Source organism: Notolepis coatsorum (genome assembly GCF_963971535.1).
Source record: "Notolepis coatsorum genome assembly, chromosome: 1".
Lineage (NCBI taxonomy): Eukaryota > Metazoa > Chordata > Actinopteri > Aulopiformes > Paralepididae > Notolepis > Notolepis coatsorum.
In genome coordinates this window covers 313,443,832-313,462,273 of record NC_140165.1, presented here as the reverse complement: position 1 = coordinate 313,462,273, position 18,442 = coordinate 313,443,832, and the positions used below count along the sequence as shown (strand labels likewise).

General features: G+C 45.7%; 1 protein-coding gene across 4 annotated transcripts in view; it reads right to left on the bottom strand.

The window, feature by feature from the left end:
- Positions 1-18,442, bottom strand: part of sipa1l3 (signal-induced proliferation-associated 1 like 3) — a 184,461-nt gene that overhangs the window by 14,212 nt on the left and 151,807 nt on the right. For all 4 annotated transcript variants that reach the window (XM_084326936.1, XM_084326939.1, XM_084326938.1 and 1 more), the window contains exons 13-17: positions 11,737-11,991; positions 9,942-10,127; positions 6,803-6,921; positions 6,284-6,408; positions 2,672-3,147 (exon numbers count right to left, since the gene is read on the bottom strand). In XM_084326936.1, the coding sequence (XP_084183062.1) occupies positions 2,672-3,147; positions 6,284-6,408; positions 6,803-6,921; positions 9,942-10,127; positions 11,737-11,991 (1,161 nt within the window). The remainder of the gene's footprint in view (positions 1-2,671; positions 3,148-6,283; positions 6,409-6,802; positions 6,922-9,941; positions 10,128-11,736; positions 11,992-18,442) is intronic.

Sequence of the window (18,442 nt, the reverse complement as noted above, 5' to 3'; positions counted from 1 at the left end):
AAATAAATAGTAAATGGCTGCATTCATATAGCAGCTTTTATCCAAAGCGTTTTAGAATTTTGTTCCTCACATTTGACCCATTCTTCACTCACACATTCACACACCGACGGCAGAGGAGACCATGCAAGGAGGTGCCGACCTGCTCATCGGGAGCAGTTAGGGGGTTAAGTGTCTTGCTCAAGGAGGACACTTCGACGCGCTGCCTGTGAGGAGCGGGAATCTAACCTCTGCATCATCATCATCACAGACCCACTGCTCTGCATCACAGCAGCATCTTTACACACAGGTGGCTCCAACAACAACCGCTGCTGGGATTTCCAGCTAAAGCCTCCTGACCCAATTCTCTCTCTGCTGCCAACCAGCTGCCTGGTCAACCCAGTGTTAATGCCAGCTGGTCAACACAGTGTTAATGCCAGCTGGTCAACACAGTGTTAATGCCAGCTGGTCAACACAGTGTTAATGCCAGCTGGTCAACACAGTGTTAATGCCAGCTGGTCAACACAGTGTTAATATCAGCTGGTCAGCACAGTGTTAATATCAGCTGATCAGTGTTAATATCAGCTGATCAGTGTTAATATCAGCTGATCAGTGTTAATATCAGCTGATCAGTGTTAATATCAGCTGATCAGTGTTAATATCAGCTGGTCAGTGTTAATATCAGCTGATCAGTGTTAATATCAGCTGGTCAGTGTTAATATCAGCTGGTCAGTGTTAATATCAGCTGGTCAGTGTTAATATCAGCTGATCAGTGTTAATATCAGCTGATCAGTGTTAATATCAGCTGGTCAGTGTTAATATCAGCTGGTCAGTGTTAATATCAGCTGGTCAGTGTTAATATCAGCTGGTCAGCACAGTGTTAATATCAGCTGGTCAGTGTTAATATCAGCTGGTCAGTGTTAATATCAGCTGGTCAGCACAGTGTTAATATCAGCTGGTCAGTGTTAATATCAGCTGATCAGTGTTAATATCAGCTGGTCAGTGTTAATATCAGCTGGTCAGTGTTAATATCAGCTGGTCAGTGTTAATATCAGCTGATCAGTGTTAATATCAGCTGATCAGTGTTAATATCAGCTGGTCAGTGTTAATATCAGCTGGTCAGTGTTAATATCAGCTGGTCAGTGTTAATATCAGCTGATCAGTGTTAATATCAGCTGATCAGTGTTAATATCAGCTGGTCAGTGTTAATATCAGCTGGTCAGTGTTAATATCAGCTGATCAGTGTTAATATCAGCTGGTCAGTGTTAATATCAGCTGGTCAGCACAGTGTTAATATCAGCTGGTCAGTGTTAATATCAGCTGGTCAGCACAGTGTTAATATCAGCTGGTCAGCACAGTGTTAATATCAGCTGGTCAGCACAGTGTTAATATCAGCTGGTCAGTGTTAATAGCAGCTGGTCAGTGTTAATATCAGCTGGTCAGCACAGTGTTAATATCAGCTGGTCAGTGTTAATATATCAGCACAGTGTTAATATCAGCAGCACAGTGTTAATATATCAGCACAGTGTTATACAGTTGCATCAGTCTGGCTGCAAAAGCGAACAAAATTCCATCTGATTTAAAGCATAGAGTCATTCAGCCGACCTCTAGCTCATCGCAAAACAAGCGGCACCGCAAGCCTCCAATGCACACATTACGAGATCTCAGGCTTTCAACTTGTCCATCCCTCCATCCCCCCTCTGTCCAATCCTCCATCCCTCCTCTGTCCAATCCTCCCTCCCTCCTCTGTCCAATCCTCCATCCATCCTCTGTCCAATCCTCCATCCCTCCTCTGTCCAATCCTCCATCCATCCCTCCTCTGTCCAATCCTCCATCCCTCCTCTGTCCAATCCTCCATCCATGCCTCCTCTGTCCAATCCTCCATCCCTCCCTCCTCTGTCCAATCCTCCATCCATCCCTCCTCTGTCCAATCCTCCATCCATCCCTCCTCTGTCCAATCCTCCATCCCTCCTCTGTCCAATCCTCCATCCATGCCTCCTCTGTCCAATCCTCCATCCATCCCTCCTCTGTCCAATCCTCCATCCATCCCTCCTCTGTCCAATCCTCCATCCATCCCTCCTCTGTCCAATCCTCCATCCATCCCTCCTCTGTCCAATCCTCCATCCATCCCTCCTCTGTCCAATCCTCCATCCCTCCTCCATCCCTCCTCTGTCCAATCCTCCATCCCTCCTCTACTCCTGTTTACCCCTCTGTCCGTTCAGAAAACACACGCCGCTCCATAAGCTGCCTGTCAGACAGCAGAGTTACCTGGGAGGAAGCATCTGTCCTCAAGGCTCCGCGTCGGGAGGTGTTCAGGTACGTGCGGTCCCGGTCCCGGTCCCTGGCAGACTCTCTAAGCTCAGACTGGGCCAACTGAGGCGATTGTGATAAACAATCCTTTAATCCACCAGAGAGAGGGGGGGGGGGGGGGGGCGGTCCTGACGCGCATGTGCATTTTAAAAGGGAGACTATATGTATTTACAAAGGGTAAAGGGTATTTACAATCTATTTTGAATACTGCTGCAAGGAACCATTAAAAAAAAAACAAAAAAAAAAACGGTCTAGTAGAAATCCATATGTTTGCATGGATCCCGGCCCAAGTCTGTCTATAATGTCCAACATCATCTACACACCTCGTCTTTACCATCGTTCTACCCGCTAGCAGAACTCCAGCGAGCTCCAGACGGCTCCTCACCTGGGTTTGAACGTGTCCGGCTTCTCAGCGCTGGAGCCGGGGGGCGGGAACGTCCTGGTACGGTACCCTTTGTTCTGATTGGTCGAAACCGGGGTGACGGGCGACGACTCTCGCCGCCTCGCCTCTCCTCCTCCTCCGCCGCTCCGTCCCCCCGACGGCTCCTGAAGCCCGCCGTAGGTGGCGGTGGGGCAGTGCATGGGCTTGTTGTGCGATTGGCTGTTGGACACGTTCCCGTGGCGACCGTGGTTGTAGTGGGTCGGGGCGTCGATGCCGCTGTCGCTGGAGCCCCCCTTGTTCTGGAGGTCCGGATCGGGGTCCGCCGGGTCGCCGAGGCAGCCGCCCCCGCCGCCGCCTCCTCCTCCTCCTCTGTCGCCTCCTGGTGGTCCGTTGTCGAACCAGCGCTCCTCACTGTGGCCGCTGGAGGCGTTGCTGGAGAGGGTGTTGCTGCTGGAGTGACTGGAGTACTGGGTCTCACCCTGCGGGGAGGGAGGAGGGAGACGTGTTAGAGGGGGGTGATGGAGTACTGGGTCTCAGGGAGGAGAGAGAGACGTGTTAGAGGGAGGTGATGGAGTACTGGGTCTCAGGGAGGAGAGAGAGACGTGTTAGAGGGAGGAGGTGATGGAGTACTGGGTCTCAGGGAGGAGAGAGAGACGTGTTAGAGGGGGAGGTGATGGAGTACTGGGTCTCAGGGAGGAGAGAGAGACGTGTTAGAGGGGGAGGTGATGGAGTACTGGGTCTCAGGGAGGAGAGAGAGACGTGTTAGAGGGAGGTGATGGAGTACTGGGTCTCAGGGAGGAGAGAGAGAGAGACGTGTTAGAGGGAGGTGATGGAGTACTGGGTCTCAGGGAGGAGAGAGAGAGAGACGTGTTAGAGGGAGGTGATGGAGTACTGGGTCTCAGGGAGGAGAGAGAGACGTGTTAGAGGGGGAGGTGATGGAGTACTGGGTCTCAGGGAGGAGAGAGAGAGAGACGTGTTAGAGGGAGGTGATGGAGTACTGGGTCTCAGGGAGGAGAGAGAGACGTGTTAGAGGGGGAGGTGATGGAGTACTGGGTCTCAGGGAGGAGAGAGAGACGTGTTAGAGGGAGGTGATGGAGTACTGGGTCTCAGGGAGGAGGGAGAGACGTGTTAGAGGGAGGAGGTGATGGAGTACTGGGTCTCAGGGAGGAGAGAGAGACGTGTTAGAGGGAGGTGATGGAGTACTGGGTCTCAGGGAGGAGAGAGAGACGTGTTAGAGGGGGAGGTGATGGAGTACTGGGTCTCAGGGAGGAGAGAGAGACGTGTTAGAGGGAGGAGGTGATGGAGTACTGGGTCTCAGGGAGAAGAGAGAGACGTGTTAGAGGGAGGTGATGATGGAGTACTGGGTCTCAGGGAGGAGAGAGAGACGTGTTAGAGGGAGGTGATGGAGTACTGGGTCTCAGGGAGGAGAGAGAGACGTGTTAGAGGGAGGTGGTGATGGAGTACTGGGTCTCAGGGAGGAGAGAGAGACGTGTTAGAGGGAGGTGATGGAGTACTGGGTCTCAGGGAGGAGAGAGAGACGTGTTAGAGGGAGGTGATGGAGTACTGGGTCTCAGGGAGGAGAGAGAGACGTGTTAGAGGGAGGTGATGGAGTACTGGGTCTCAGGGAGGAGAGAGAGACGTGTTAGAGGGAGGTGGTGATGGAGTACTGGGTCTCAGGGAGGAGAGAGAGACGTGTTAGAGGGAGGTGATGGAGTACTGGGTCTCAGGGAGGAGGGAGACTCAGAGACACTGTACACAGTCTTCCTCACTGTACACAGCCTTCCTCACTGTACACAGCCTTCCTCATTGTACACAGTCTTCCTCACTGTACACAGCCTTCCTCATTGTACACAGTCTTCCTCATTGTACACAGTCTTCCTCATTGTACACAGTCTTCCTCACTGTACACAGCCTTCCTCACTGTACACAGTCTTCCTCACTGTACACAGCCTTCCTCACTGTACACAGCCTTCCTCACTGTACACAGCCTTCCTCACTGTACACAGCCTTCCTCACTGTACACAGTCTTCCTCACTGTACACAGCCTTCCTCACTGTACACAGCCTTCCTCATTCCTCACTGTACACAGCCTTCCTCACTGTACACAGTCTTCCTCACTGTACACAGTCTTCCTCACTTGCAATTAAAACATATTTTATTGGGGCTCCAGAGTGGCGCACCGCGTAACGCACTGTAGTGCAACACAGGCATCCAGGCCCCCTGGGTTCGACTCCCGGACCCGGCGACCTTTGCCGGATGTCTTCCCCCATATCTCTCTCCCCTCCTTCCTCTTTGCCGGACTTGTCAAATAAAAAAAATATTAAAATCTACCAAAAACATAATAATAAAAATATATATATATTTTATTGGAAACAACGTTAACCTGACAAAGGTGCAAGTGAGGAAGACTCTTTGTTTCCATGTTGTCATCTTCCTCCTGTGCACCTGACCACTTAACACTCAGGTGTGCAAAAGCTCCACTGTTTGATCTAAGCTTTAGTGTGAACAGATATCTCTTTCCTGTTCAGTCTCAGACAAAACAAAGGCAACATATTAATTTCAAATCAGTATTTCATTCAGAACCTGAACCTCCAGGAAACCAGCCAGTCCTCCAGTCCCTTGCCGTCTTGCTACGTGTTGAAAAACCTTTCTTATGGTGTACGGTCGAGTTATGGCCTTTTCATTATTTTAATTATAGCGCCACCTTCTGGCTGATTGTGGCAAACACTTTTGTGATGAATTTGTGCACCAACATGTAGGATGTGGGCAGTGTTTTGTTAGAAGAACCATTAAAGACGATTATATAGGTCTAAGTTCACTCGGACCGTAAGTCAAGACAGTGTTTATATGAAAAGAAAAGTCTCTTTTTACTTCTGACCTGATATTACGTCAACGGTCAAGAGTTTAGTTGACTAGACTAGATAGATTCAAGACTCAAGATAGGTGTCCAGATGGCGTCTCTCTCAGGGGGTTGTGTTGAACTTTAAGGCGCCATAAAAAGAGATAAGTAAGAAGACAAATGGTCATATTATGCCAGAGAGAGAGAGAGAGGATCCTGATGTCTCTCTTTGGTTATGTAACCTGGGAGGAGCGAGGGCTTCTTCTGTATTCAGCTCACAGAGAGAGAACCTGAGAGCAACCTATTTGTAACTATTTAGCTGTTTATGTCAGTAAACCTGTGTTAAGAGAAAACTACAGAGTTGTATATTATCTCAAGGGGAGATTTCATTAGAGTGACTTTACTTCAACATCCAACAACACAACACAGTCTGTCCTGAAGGAAGACAGGATGAGGAACAGTGAATGAAAGTCAACGAAATCTAACAAATATCCATCATTGTGCTGCGATGTGATTAGATGTGATACATACACACTAGCTGCTGGTCACATCTACATCATCATCATTATTATTATTATTATTATTATTATTATTATTATTATTATTATTATTATTATTATTATTATTATTATTATTATTATTATTATTATTATTATTATTATTATTATTATTATTATTATTATTATTATTATTATTTATTTTCAAAAACAGGAATAGGAAATATGCGCGAAGACGGAATGCTAGTAAAAAGAGATTTAGGACGGAGACTTGCTGACCTTCGAGTGTCTGTTGGGAGAGTCTTTCCCCGGGACGTCTTGTCTGGCCGGTCTCCTCTGTCCCCCTCCTCCCCCTCCTACAACCAGCGCCCGAGAGGACGACACTGGGACGTGCCACAGGGGCTCTGGACACACACACACACACACAGACGGATTAAAACAAAACACATTATGCAACATGCAAAACAAAGTGCTATGCGACCTCCACAGTAGGAGAGTAAAGAGGATTAAATACTCATAGCACATTTACACACAGAATCCCCCTACAGAAAACTACAGCCAGCTACAGCTACTGTACACTCAGACACACTGGATAAACATCGACGGTTAAGATGAGACCTTTATTGTTCCCGAGAGGAAACCGCGTCATTGTCCAGCAAAGGCTACAGGTTATACAAATAATCCAATATGTAAATGTGTCTTTTAGTCTTTGTATGACTGAGAATCATTACTGTGTGTGTGTGTACCTGTCCTGCAGCGCTCCATGGTGTGTGTGTGTGTGTGTGTGTGTGTGTGTACCTGTCCTCTCCATGGTGCTCTCCTGGCTGGTGAAGCCAGATGACGACTCTCCACTGGAGGTGATGTCCAGACTGAGGTGGGGCTCGTATGCCAGCAGAGGGCGCTGTCCTGCACCATATCTATACAGACGCACACACAGGAGAGGAGAAGAAGGGGTTAATCACTCACACACCAAATAAAGGATGTGTCAATATCAATAACTGGTTGGAAAAGCAATGAAATAAAGGATTTTATGTGACTATTACCATTCGTCATTGAAATCAATGCAAGCTAGTTTCAAGGAGGAATGCTGAAAATGCTTGTTTTCAAATTCGAATTCTAAATGTCAAGGTTCCCCAATGAAGGTCTGTGTAATAGTAACATTTGAAAGTCAAATTGAAGGTCCATGAATTAGTGCATTAATAGTGAATCATCAGTACTATAATCTTTAATTTGAATTTTTATCTCTATTACACACACACACACACACACACACACACACACACACACACAGAAATACAGGAGCACAGAGGCATAAGCCGACACTGAGCCCTAACGATGTGTCGTCTGTATTCGTCTGTCTGGGTGACGAGACCAGACCAGACGGGGAGATTTCCTTCTGCTGCTGTTGACTGTTCCTCCTCCTCCTCTGCGCGGCGGTTTGACTGAAACACGTTCCTCAAGTCGAGCAGGTGAATCCCCCACACAGGTGAAACCGCCGTCACAATAGCAGGATAATGTGTTCATACATGTCCAACTGAAGGTCTCTACGTACGGGGCTATTACTATTTCACACACGCGGTAACTAAGTTCATAAAGCGGCGTAATCCTTCTCCAGCGCGCAAAAACAGTCTTCATGCGCGACACCCAGCACTTTTAATTAAGATGAAAAGGTGGGTAAAAAGCTGAGAGAGAGAAAGACCACACAGAGAAGTAACGTGACGCCAAGCCTCTGGGCAACATTATCACGTCTCGGATGCCTTCTCATATCACTGCTATCAGCCGATGACACTCGACTCTTCCTCTCCTCCCTCAGATACCCAGGTCTCTGAGCGGATCTCGGCCCCGCATGTCCGTCATTTCCCCCCTGGATGACGACCAACCACCTCCTCAAACTGAACCTAAGCCGGTTGAATCTTCCCCCGCTGACCGACCTTCCCGTCACAGTGGAGAATGTAGCGAGTGTGGCTTCATCCCCGACCGCCAAGAACCTTGGTGTGGTCCTCGACGACCGGCTGACCTTCGCCGCAACGACCAGAACCTGCAGATTCTTCCTGAGCAACGTCAGAAGGATCCGCCCCCTTCCTGACAAAAGAAGCCACCCAACTCCCCCTGCAATCAACAGTCATGTCTCGCCTCGACGACTACTGCAACGCACCGCTAGCTGGTCTACCGGCTACCGCCCCCAAGCCTTCAACCCCCTCTCAACGCAGCGGTAGGGCTGGGCGATATGGCCTAAAAATAAAATCTCAGATTTTTTTTTATAAATCCGATTTACGATTTTAATCGATTTTTTTCTCTTGAAAACTAGAAATCATTCAAATAGCCTTTGTTTTTATTTGACAAAAAAAATATCAAACCAAGATGAATTTCCCTATTGGGATTGAAGTGCAAACCTAACTTTCACCAATCTTCACTTAATTTTTTTTTTATAATATATAATATAAAAGGTTACTCTTGATCAAACAAAGACGAATGTCCCTATTGGTATTAATAGTGCAATAACTTGCTTTTTCACCAAACTTCACTTAAAACAAATAAAAGGTGCCTCTTGATCATCAAACAAGAATGAATTTCCCTATTGGGATTAATAAAGTGCAAATCTAACTTTCACCAAACATCAGTTTTTGTAAAATAAAAGGTGACCCTAAATTATTATTATTATTATTATTATTTTTTTAGAAAATCGATTTTAATTTGTCAAAATCATCCTAAATCATTAATTCGATTTAATCGAAAAATCTATTAATCGCCCAGCCCTACGCAGCAGTCCACCTGACCTCTATAATCTACCAAAGTCAGCCCATGTTACCCCACTCTGTTTTTTTTATTGATCTTTTTCCCCTCCATTTTTCCTCCGATTTTCTCCCATCCCAATGTTAGTCGTATGCCAATTCCCAATCCCCTTCCTGGTCGCTGCGCACTTACCCCCCACAGTCAGATCATCTGGGAGAGTGGAGGCTATCACGTGCTTCCTCCGACACACGTCCAGCCAATCAACCGCTTCTTTTCACCTGGCAGCGCGGATCCTCCCTGAGAGGGCGTAGCGTGTGGGAGGATCACACTATCCCACTCAGGTCCTATCCGCGCTTAGCAGGCGCCCCGACCGAACTGTAGGAGTCGCTGTTTACAACGACCCGGACCCACCCCGCCAGCTTCTCCCACCCTCTAATACAGCCAATTGTATTAGTGTGAACGGCCAGCCAAGCTGGTGACAACCCCGGAGCTGTGAGCTGGATTCGAACAGGCGAATCCAGCTCACAGCTCCGGGGTTGGTGACGAACGCAATCTCCACTACGCCACCTAACCGCCCGTTACCCCACTTCTTAAGAGAGCTGCACTGGCTTCCCATCGCCACACGAAGGTCCTTGACCTGGCATACCGTGCAGCGAGGTGAACGGCTCCGTCCTACCTCAATGGCCAATGGCCTCTAACTACACACCCTCCTCAAGACCCCTACGCTCTGCATCTTCTGGCCGCCTGAGAGAAGAGAAGCAGGCTATTCCCGGTCCTCGCTCCACAATGGTGGAACGAACTTCCCACCACAGTCAGGGAAGACAGCTGAAATGTTCTGCCGTCGACTAAAAACACACTTCTTCAATCAATATCTGAAATGTAATAAAAAATAACCTTCGTACCGTCTTTTACTATTATGCACTTTGCTACTAAATAATCGTCCTCGCCTATATTACTACCTACTATACTAATATGTCTTCTTTACTACTATGCCCTCAAGACTGTAGCACTCAAGTTCAACACTGTTTGATGAACATTGTAACTGACCCTTAGCTGCCTAGGTTACCCTTCCTGCTGACTTGTCGTACACAACTTGTAAGTCTCTTTAGATAAAAGCGTTCAGCTAAATGACTAAATGTAGAAGATACAAACATTCACTCATGTGCTCAGACTCTCTCCCCCTCCCCCTCCGCCTCTCTCTCACCTGTCAGGTGATGGCTTGTAGCGGACGAAGGGTCCAGGTGTGATCCCGGGGGGTCCCATGGAGGCGAGGCCCACCAGGCCACAGGAGGGAGGGGAGGAGAAGCTGGCGGAGGGGTTCCTATAGGGCACCACTCTGTCTCCGCCCCCCGGGGACATGCTGTAGTGGTTCTCTGGGTAACTCACCGGCCTGGAGGACCGCAGAGGACAGCAGAGAGGACATGGGTTAACTAATTACCAGAGAGACTGGGACATGGGTTAACTAATTACCAGAGGGACTGGGACATGGTTTAACTATCAACTAGCAGGTGAACCAATGGAAAGAGAGACTGGGACATGGGTTAACTAATTACCAGAGGGACTGGGACATGGGTTAACTATAAACTAGCAGGTGAACCAATGGACAGAGAGAATATAAAAAGCCTGTTATCATTTCAAAATGTAACCGGGAACCCGGTATTGAATGAATATATATATATATATATATATATATATATATATATATATATATATATATATATATATATATTCATTCAATACCGGGTTCCCAACATATTATGTGGAACTCAGAACTTAATCTGAAGTACAACAGCTTTGCCTAAGGTGGAAGACATTTAAGATAGGCTCCTTGATTCCATCATAACATTTAACATAATTAGGTCACACCAATTATCACACATACATGATGTCACTCTTTCCATCTCACAATATATTGTGCAGTAACATGCAGTTACATGCATGCGATTCACTGTGATAATAATGCAACCAGCATTGCATCAAACCCCAAGGATCAAAATCTAATCGAATAGTGAGATTCCATTTCATGCACTTTTCCACCAAAATAATCGTCCTTGTCTATATTACTACGTACTATACTAATATGTCTATATTACTACCTACTATACTAATATGTCTATATTACTACCTACTATACTAATATGTCTATATTACTACCTACTATACTAATATGTCTGACACTGCAGCACCCAAGTTTCAACACTGTTTGATGAACATTGTTACTCAGCTGAAAGAGTTGGACCCTTCCTGCTGACCTGTCGTACAGAACTAAGTAAGTAAGTGGCTTTGGATAAAAGCATTCAGCTAAATGACTAAATGTAAATGTAAATGACTAAATGTAAATGCCTAAATGTAAATGACTAAATGTAAATGCCTAAATGTAAATGAAAATGACTAAATGTAAATGACTAAATGTAAATGACTAAATGTAAATGACTAAATGTAAATGTCTAAATGTAAATGCCTAAATGTAAATGACTAAATGTAAATGACTAAATGTAAATGTAGACTAAATGTAAATTACTAAATGTAAATGACTAATTGTAAATGTGAATGACTAAATGTGAATGTGAATGACTAAATGTGAATGTGAATGACTAAATGTGAATGTGAATGACTAAATGTAAATGACTAAATGTAAATGACTAAATGTGAATCACTAAATGTAAATGTAAATGACTAAATGTAAATTACTAATTGTAAATGTAAATGACTAAATTACTAAATGTAAATGTAAAAGACTAAATGTAAATGACTAAATGTAAATGACTAAATGTGAATCACTAAATGTAAATGTAAATGACTAAATGTAAATTACTAATTGTAAATGTAAATGACTAAATTACTAATTGTAAATGTAAATGACTAAATTACTAAATGTAAATGTAAAAGACTAAATGTAAATGACTAAATGTAAATGTAAATGACTAAATGTAAATGACTAAATGTAAAAGTAAATGTAAATGTAAATGTCTCCGCATGGTGCCCCCCTGGCGTCTCACCTCTTGGAGCCCAGGTGCTGGGGCTCCCTGTAGGGGACGGGCACCAGGGTTTTGTGTGAGCGTTGCAGCTGGGGCGGCGGGGGGCCCATGGGGGTCCAGCGCTGGGCGGCGGGGGCGCTGTGGAGGCCCGCGGGGATGGGGGGGCTGTCCCACCGCCAGGCCGGGGGGCGCGGAGAGGGCCGGTAACCTGCCGCCACGGGCTCCGGCTCAGGCTTCTGCTCCATGGTCTTCATCTCATACTCCTCCGTGCAGCCCCTGCAGACACACAGAGGGGGGGTCTGGTGAGTACATGGTGCATTTATATAGAAGCTTTTATCCAATCAAACTTTATTTGTATAGCACATTTAAAAACAACATGGTTGACCAAAGTGCTTCACAGTAAAAGTACACAGAACAACAAACAAAATTACAGCAGCAGACACTTTTTTTTTTTTTTTTTTTTTAAGCTAGGGAGAACAAATGTGTTTTAAGATGGGACTTAAACACTGGGAGCGTTGGGGCCAGCCTAATGTGGGGGGGGGGGGGCAACTCGTTCCACAGTTTGGGGGCTGCAACCGCAAATGCACGGTCCCCCCTATCTAAAACGCTTTACAATTTTGTTCCTCACATTCACCCGTTCACTCACACATTCACACACCGACGGCGGAGGCGACCATGCAAGGTGCCATGAACCTGCTCATCGGGAGCAGTTAGGGGGTTAAGTGTCTCGCTCAAGGACACTTCGACACGCTGCCCGGGAGGGAGGAGCAGGAATCGAATCGAACCGGGAACCTCCGGATTACCAGACGACTGCTCTACCTCGTGAGCCACTGTCGGCCCTACCACTCTCTGGTAAGTACAGAGTGTGGAAACCTCACTCAGCCTCACGCACGGTAACATGCCAATTTAGTGTTTTGTATCCAGAGCGCCTTCCACTAACAAGAGTATTTATTTTTAATAAGGGTGACTCTGGTGGGACTCACACACCCTGAAGCTGGCTGTGTTGGTCTCTACCCACTCTGCTGGTCTGCTAATGACATGCATATGCTAATGTCACATACTTTACAAATGTCTCCCTCAGTTGCATTTGCTCTCTTTCTCACACACACACACACGCAGGCACGCACACACCTCCACCTGTGACTCAGCTCTCAGAGTTGTCGTTTTTCCTCTCTACAGAGTTGAAGTGCAGTTGAACGTGAAGCTGAGCAGAGCTTGTCACAGAGAACAGTTCAGAGTGAGTTGAATGAATCGTTTATTTTCGGTCTTTGTTTACAACAAATCAAAAACACACTTGTGTGGACCTACAGAAAAAAAGCAATCACAAATGTACACATTCAAAGCAACCTCGCACACAAAATCCAAACCCAATGACCAGAGAACAGTTCAGAGTGAGTTCAGAGAACAGTTCAGAGTGAGTTCAGAGTGAGTTCAGAGTGAGTTCAGAGTGAGTTCAGAGAACAGTTCAGAGAACAGTTCAGAGTAGGGGTGGGAATCACCAGTTTCATCATGATACGATACGATATCGATTCTTTGGACAACGATACGATATTTGCCGATATCACAAAGTCTCTCACGATACAATACGATACGATTAGATTCAGGTGCCTGCGATCGATATGAGATGATATCATATGCCCATTTAACACAATCAGTAACATTTAGATCAACAAAAAAAAGGTAATGAAAATATCATTTGACATTTGTATTTTTGAGCTCTTCCAGACATTTAAAGGAAAATCAATCTATTGTTTTTAATACAAATAGACCTCCTGTTCACTGTAAAGTGCCACGTTTTTATATATTGAGCTTTAAACTTTAAGCTACATTTTTTGGAACTCAAAACTCACAACCTCCCTCTCCCAAACCGTTCCTACAACAATTTGTTGATGTTGCATGATCATGTATAGGCCTACATTTATTATGTATTATATTGTTTATGTTTAAATAACATTTAAACATCAAACTCCTCTGACCTCATCTGGTCTTTCCAAAGACGCGCGCACACACACACACACAGAAAGGGAGAATGCTATGCTGTAACATCTACACACACGGAGCTACTGCTGTTGTTCTTGGGCGGATATGAGACTCGCCACAGGATTTTCAAAATAAGTATCGATATGAATCGATCTTATTACATCGCATCGATCCGATTCGATTGTTGATAATTACATCGATGTATCGATCTGGATCGATGTATCGTCCCACCCCTAGTTCAGAGTGAGTTCAGAGTGAGTTCAGAGTGAGTTCAGAGTGAGTTCAGAGAACAGTTCAGAGAACAGTTCAGAGAACAGTTCAGAGTGAGTTCAGAGAACAGTTCAGAGTGAGTTCAGAGTGAGTTCAGAGTGAGTTCAGAGAACAGTTCAGAGTGAGTTCAGAGAACAGTTCAGAGTGAGTTCAGAGTGAGTTCAGAGTGAGTTCAGAGAACAGTTCAGAGTGAGTTCAGAGTGAGTTCAGAGAACATTTCAGAGTGAGTTCAGAGAACAGTTCAGAGTGAGTTCAGAGTGAGTTCAGAGTGAGTTCAGAGAACAGTTCAGAGTGAGTTCAGAGAACAGTTTAGAGTGAGTTCAGAGAACAGTTCAGAGTGAGTTCAGAGTGAGTTCAGAGAACAGTTGAACAGTTCAGAGTGAGTTCAGAGAACAGTTGAACAGTTCAGAGTGAGTTCAGAGAACAGTTGAACAGTTCAGAGTGAGTTCAGAGAACAGTTGAACAGTTCAGAGTGAGTTCAGAGAACAGTTGAACAGTTCAGAGTGAGTTCAGAGAACAGTTGAACAGTTCAGAGTGAGTTCAGAGAACAGTTGAACAGTTCAGAGTGAGTTCAGAGAACAGTTGAACAGAGTTCAGAAAACAGTTGAACAGTTCAGAGTGAGTTCAGAGAACAGTTGAACAGTTGGCCTCAGAATGTTCCCATAACGGTTCTCTCTGCACTACATCACCATCTACACTCTACAGGCTCAAACACAAAGACTCAAATGCACCCCTGCAAGAGTGCGTGAACACACCCACAACACACGCATGTGCACACGTACACACATAACACACAAGTGCACGCACACACATAACACACAAGTGCACGCACGCACACACACACACAAGCATGTACAACATATAAATGCACGAGCAAGCAGCACACGGACCCACACAGAGACACTAATGAGCTCCCCTGACACCTCAGGAAGCAGAGAGGAGGAGACCGATTACTGGACCATCAGGACTCCAGCTCTCCCACTGTGGGGCCAGGGTTAACTGTGAGTGTGCGTGTGTGAGTGTGTGTGTGTGAGTGTGTGTGAGTGTGAGTGAGTGTGTGTGTGTGAGTGTGTGAGAGTGTGTGAGTGTGTGAGTGTGTGAGTGTGTGTGTATGTGTGTGTGTGTGTGTGTGTGTGTGTGTGTGTGAACATCAGCCATGACCCAGTTATCACTTAAGCATGAACTTGAAGACAAAGACACAGGGATAACCAAAGTCTCGCTGAAGGTCTGTGTGTGAGTGAGTGAGTGAGTGAGTGAGTGAGTGAGTGAGTGAGTGAGTGAGTGAGTGAGTGGGTGGGTGGGTGAGTGAGTGTGTGGGAGTGAGTGGGTGAGTGAGTGGGTGGGTGGGAGAGTGAGTGAGTGGGTGAGTGAGTGAGTGAGTGAGTGAGTGAGTGGGTGAGTGGGTGAGTGGGTGAGTGGGTGAGTGAGTGAGTGAGTGAGTGAGTGAGTGAGTGAGTGAGTGAGTGAGTGAGTGAGTGAGTGAGTGAGTGAGTGAGTGAGTGAGTGAGTGAGTGAGTGAGTGAGTGAGTGAGTGAGTGAGTGAGTGAGTGAGTGGGTGAGTGAGTGGGTGAGTGAGTGGGTGAGTGAGTGGGTGAGTAAGTGGGTGGGTGAGTGAGTGGGTGGGTGAGTGAGTGAGTGAGTGAGTGGGTGGGTGGGTGAGTGGGTGGGTGAGTGAGTGAGTGAGTGAGTGGGTGAGTGAGTGAGTGGGTGGGTGAGTGGGTGGGTGGGTGGTCTCCTTGAAGGTCTCCTTGAGTCAAACAACCCTGCCATCAGAAGGTCTCCTTGGGTCACGGTGTACTACTCAAACAACCCTGCACACCATCAGCCAGTCTGTTGTTCCATCATTAATTTTCTTTGTTGACAAAACCCGGCCCATGCTTTACTCCCGTCTATTTTTACAACCAAAGCATCCTTGTAGTTGATAAACCTATGATTTATTTCAGCAAGTCTCTTAATTACATCAATATTGTGCTGCCAGAAGAGTATTATGTTTGTAGGTTACGTATTTAATGTTCACTAACTTGTTCAACAACCAGGAAATGCCCCAAGACCGTTGTATTGAAGTTGATGAATCTAGTAATCTTTCATTTATTCATATTACACCTACTGTAGACTTAAGTATATTTTTACTGTATTTATTTACTGTATATTTTATTCTATTCTATTCTTAGGCAATTTGTTTTGTTATTCTTATTCGTGACTTGTTCTGTCTAAATGTTTAATGTTGAGCGATTTGCAGTGTCAAATTTCCCTCGGGATAATAAAAGTATTTCTATTCTATTTTGGGAGAGAGGGTGGAGGGAGGGGCTTTGTTTGTTTGTGTCTTTCTGTGTGTGTGTGTGTGTGTGTGTGTGTGTGTGTGTGTGTGTGTGTATAGCTGTGCATGCACACAGTGTTTTCCCATACATACTGTAGGTCTATTTGTGGCGGCCACAGACACACCACAAATTGATTCCCAATAGATTTGTGTACGACGTTGCCCTCCCAGCTCGACACACTAACTACACTATGTCAACATGGCTACCCATCATGTGAGCCACTGTAGCGTAAACACAAAGACATCCGAGGTGAAGACACACCCCTAAACCCAAGAGATGAGCTGGGCCGGCCGCGGCAGGGAGGGTAATGTCTTCAATGATGATGGAGCGATACACACGGCATCCTCCCGGGAGGGGGGGGGGGGGGGGGGGGGAGTCTCAGTATCTACTCAGGAGACCAAAAACATACATACAGACCAGTTACCTCTTAACCATGTGAAGCAAGACGGGCAAAGATCCTAACATCCCCACAGCAGCGTCCAGGAGAGACACTGCAGCCATGTATATATTTCATATATCTTTTATATGTCAATCAATCAATCAAATGTATTTATATAGCACATTTAAACATGACACTTGTCAACCAAAGTGCAGTGATTAAAGCAAAAAAAAATCTCCTGACTAAACTTTTTTTCAGGCCAAGTCATATTCTTATTTTAACCTCCACTCAACCTTAACCGCCTACTTGTAGAGCCTACTGTCCTGACTGTGACTATAGACCCTACTGTTGTGGTTGTTGTGCCAGGCAGGGAGGCTGTGTGCTGGAGAGCGTGAATGCAAGTCTTGTGGCTAGCTTCTGATTGATGGCGAGCTAGCACCCTTTTCCCATAACTTTGAACCATGAACTAAACGGCTTGTTATCATACAAACACGGGAGAAAACACGTTTTGCAATTATGCCACAACAATGTGGAACGCCCTACCCACAGGCGTAAAAATGTGAATCCTCAGTGTTTCCCACAGGATTTAGTGAGACTGTGGTGGTGGGTGAACCTCGGCCTCTCTAGGGTGGTCCGGTGGGCATGCCCCCCCCGTTTTTTATTTTTTTTTAATTTTTAAAGTTAAATGCATCAATCTGGTGCACTTTGAGAGCAAAATTAAGAGGCTAGATCTATGATGAACTTTGTGCTCAAAACACAAAATCGACTAGACACTAGACTAGAACATACATTTGAGCCATCAAAGAAATTAAGCAAAAGTGGTTACCTGTGTTGAACTAGTTTATTTTTTAGAAAATAAAAAAATAGACTGGATTACTATTACGACTACTACCACTGCCAATACTACTGATACATCCCTATTGGCAGACTTTATATTATAAGTCTATTATATTTGTTGGGGGGGCAAGACATCATCAGCATCCCGGTGTATTTTACGTCTTTCATATAGAAATGTGATGGGAGATTGATTTGAACAAGTATAAATACAGGTGTGATGATGATGACTAGGGTTGGGTACCGAACTCGTTTAAGGGTAGCGACTGAATTACATCGGTACTACTGACGAGTATTTCACGCTAGATCAATCGGTACCTTTACATGTTTTGTTGCTGCTGTCGGAAAGTGGTGTTGTTGTCCAGCAGGGGGCACTCTGTCAGTAACAATGCCCCTGTTACGGTGATAGGGACACCGTACAGCTGTGAGTGCAGTCCTTCGGATGAGACGCTAAACCGAGGTCCTGACTGAATCTCGGTCGTTAAAGAACCCAGGAAGCCTATCGCAAAGAGTAGGGGGCTCCCCGACGTTCCTGGCCAAATTCCCAATCAGGTCTCTGACATCAAGGCCACCTAATCATTCCTTCCCCTTAATTGGCTGATATCCATCCCTGTCTCCTGAGCCGTTCAGCCATTGTGTAGTGTGATGATGTGTGCCGGGTGCCAGTGTGTATGGCAGCCATTGAGCCTGCATAGCCCAAGGTTGGGTGCTACCAGTGGTGGTGAAGGAAGCAATGTTCACCCTACATTGTAAAGCGCTTTGAGTGTCTAGAAAGGCGCTATATAAATGCAAGTAATTATTATTATTATTAGTATAAGACTGTAATATACTAGACAAGAGGGAGCCTTTTCCACAAATATATATATTACTGTCCCGTCTCTTGGGTCTTTGGAAACAGAATGTTCTGTTCTGGGCACCCAACCCAAATGATGACAACATCTTTATT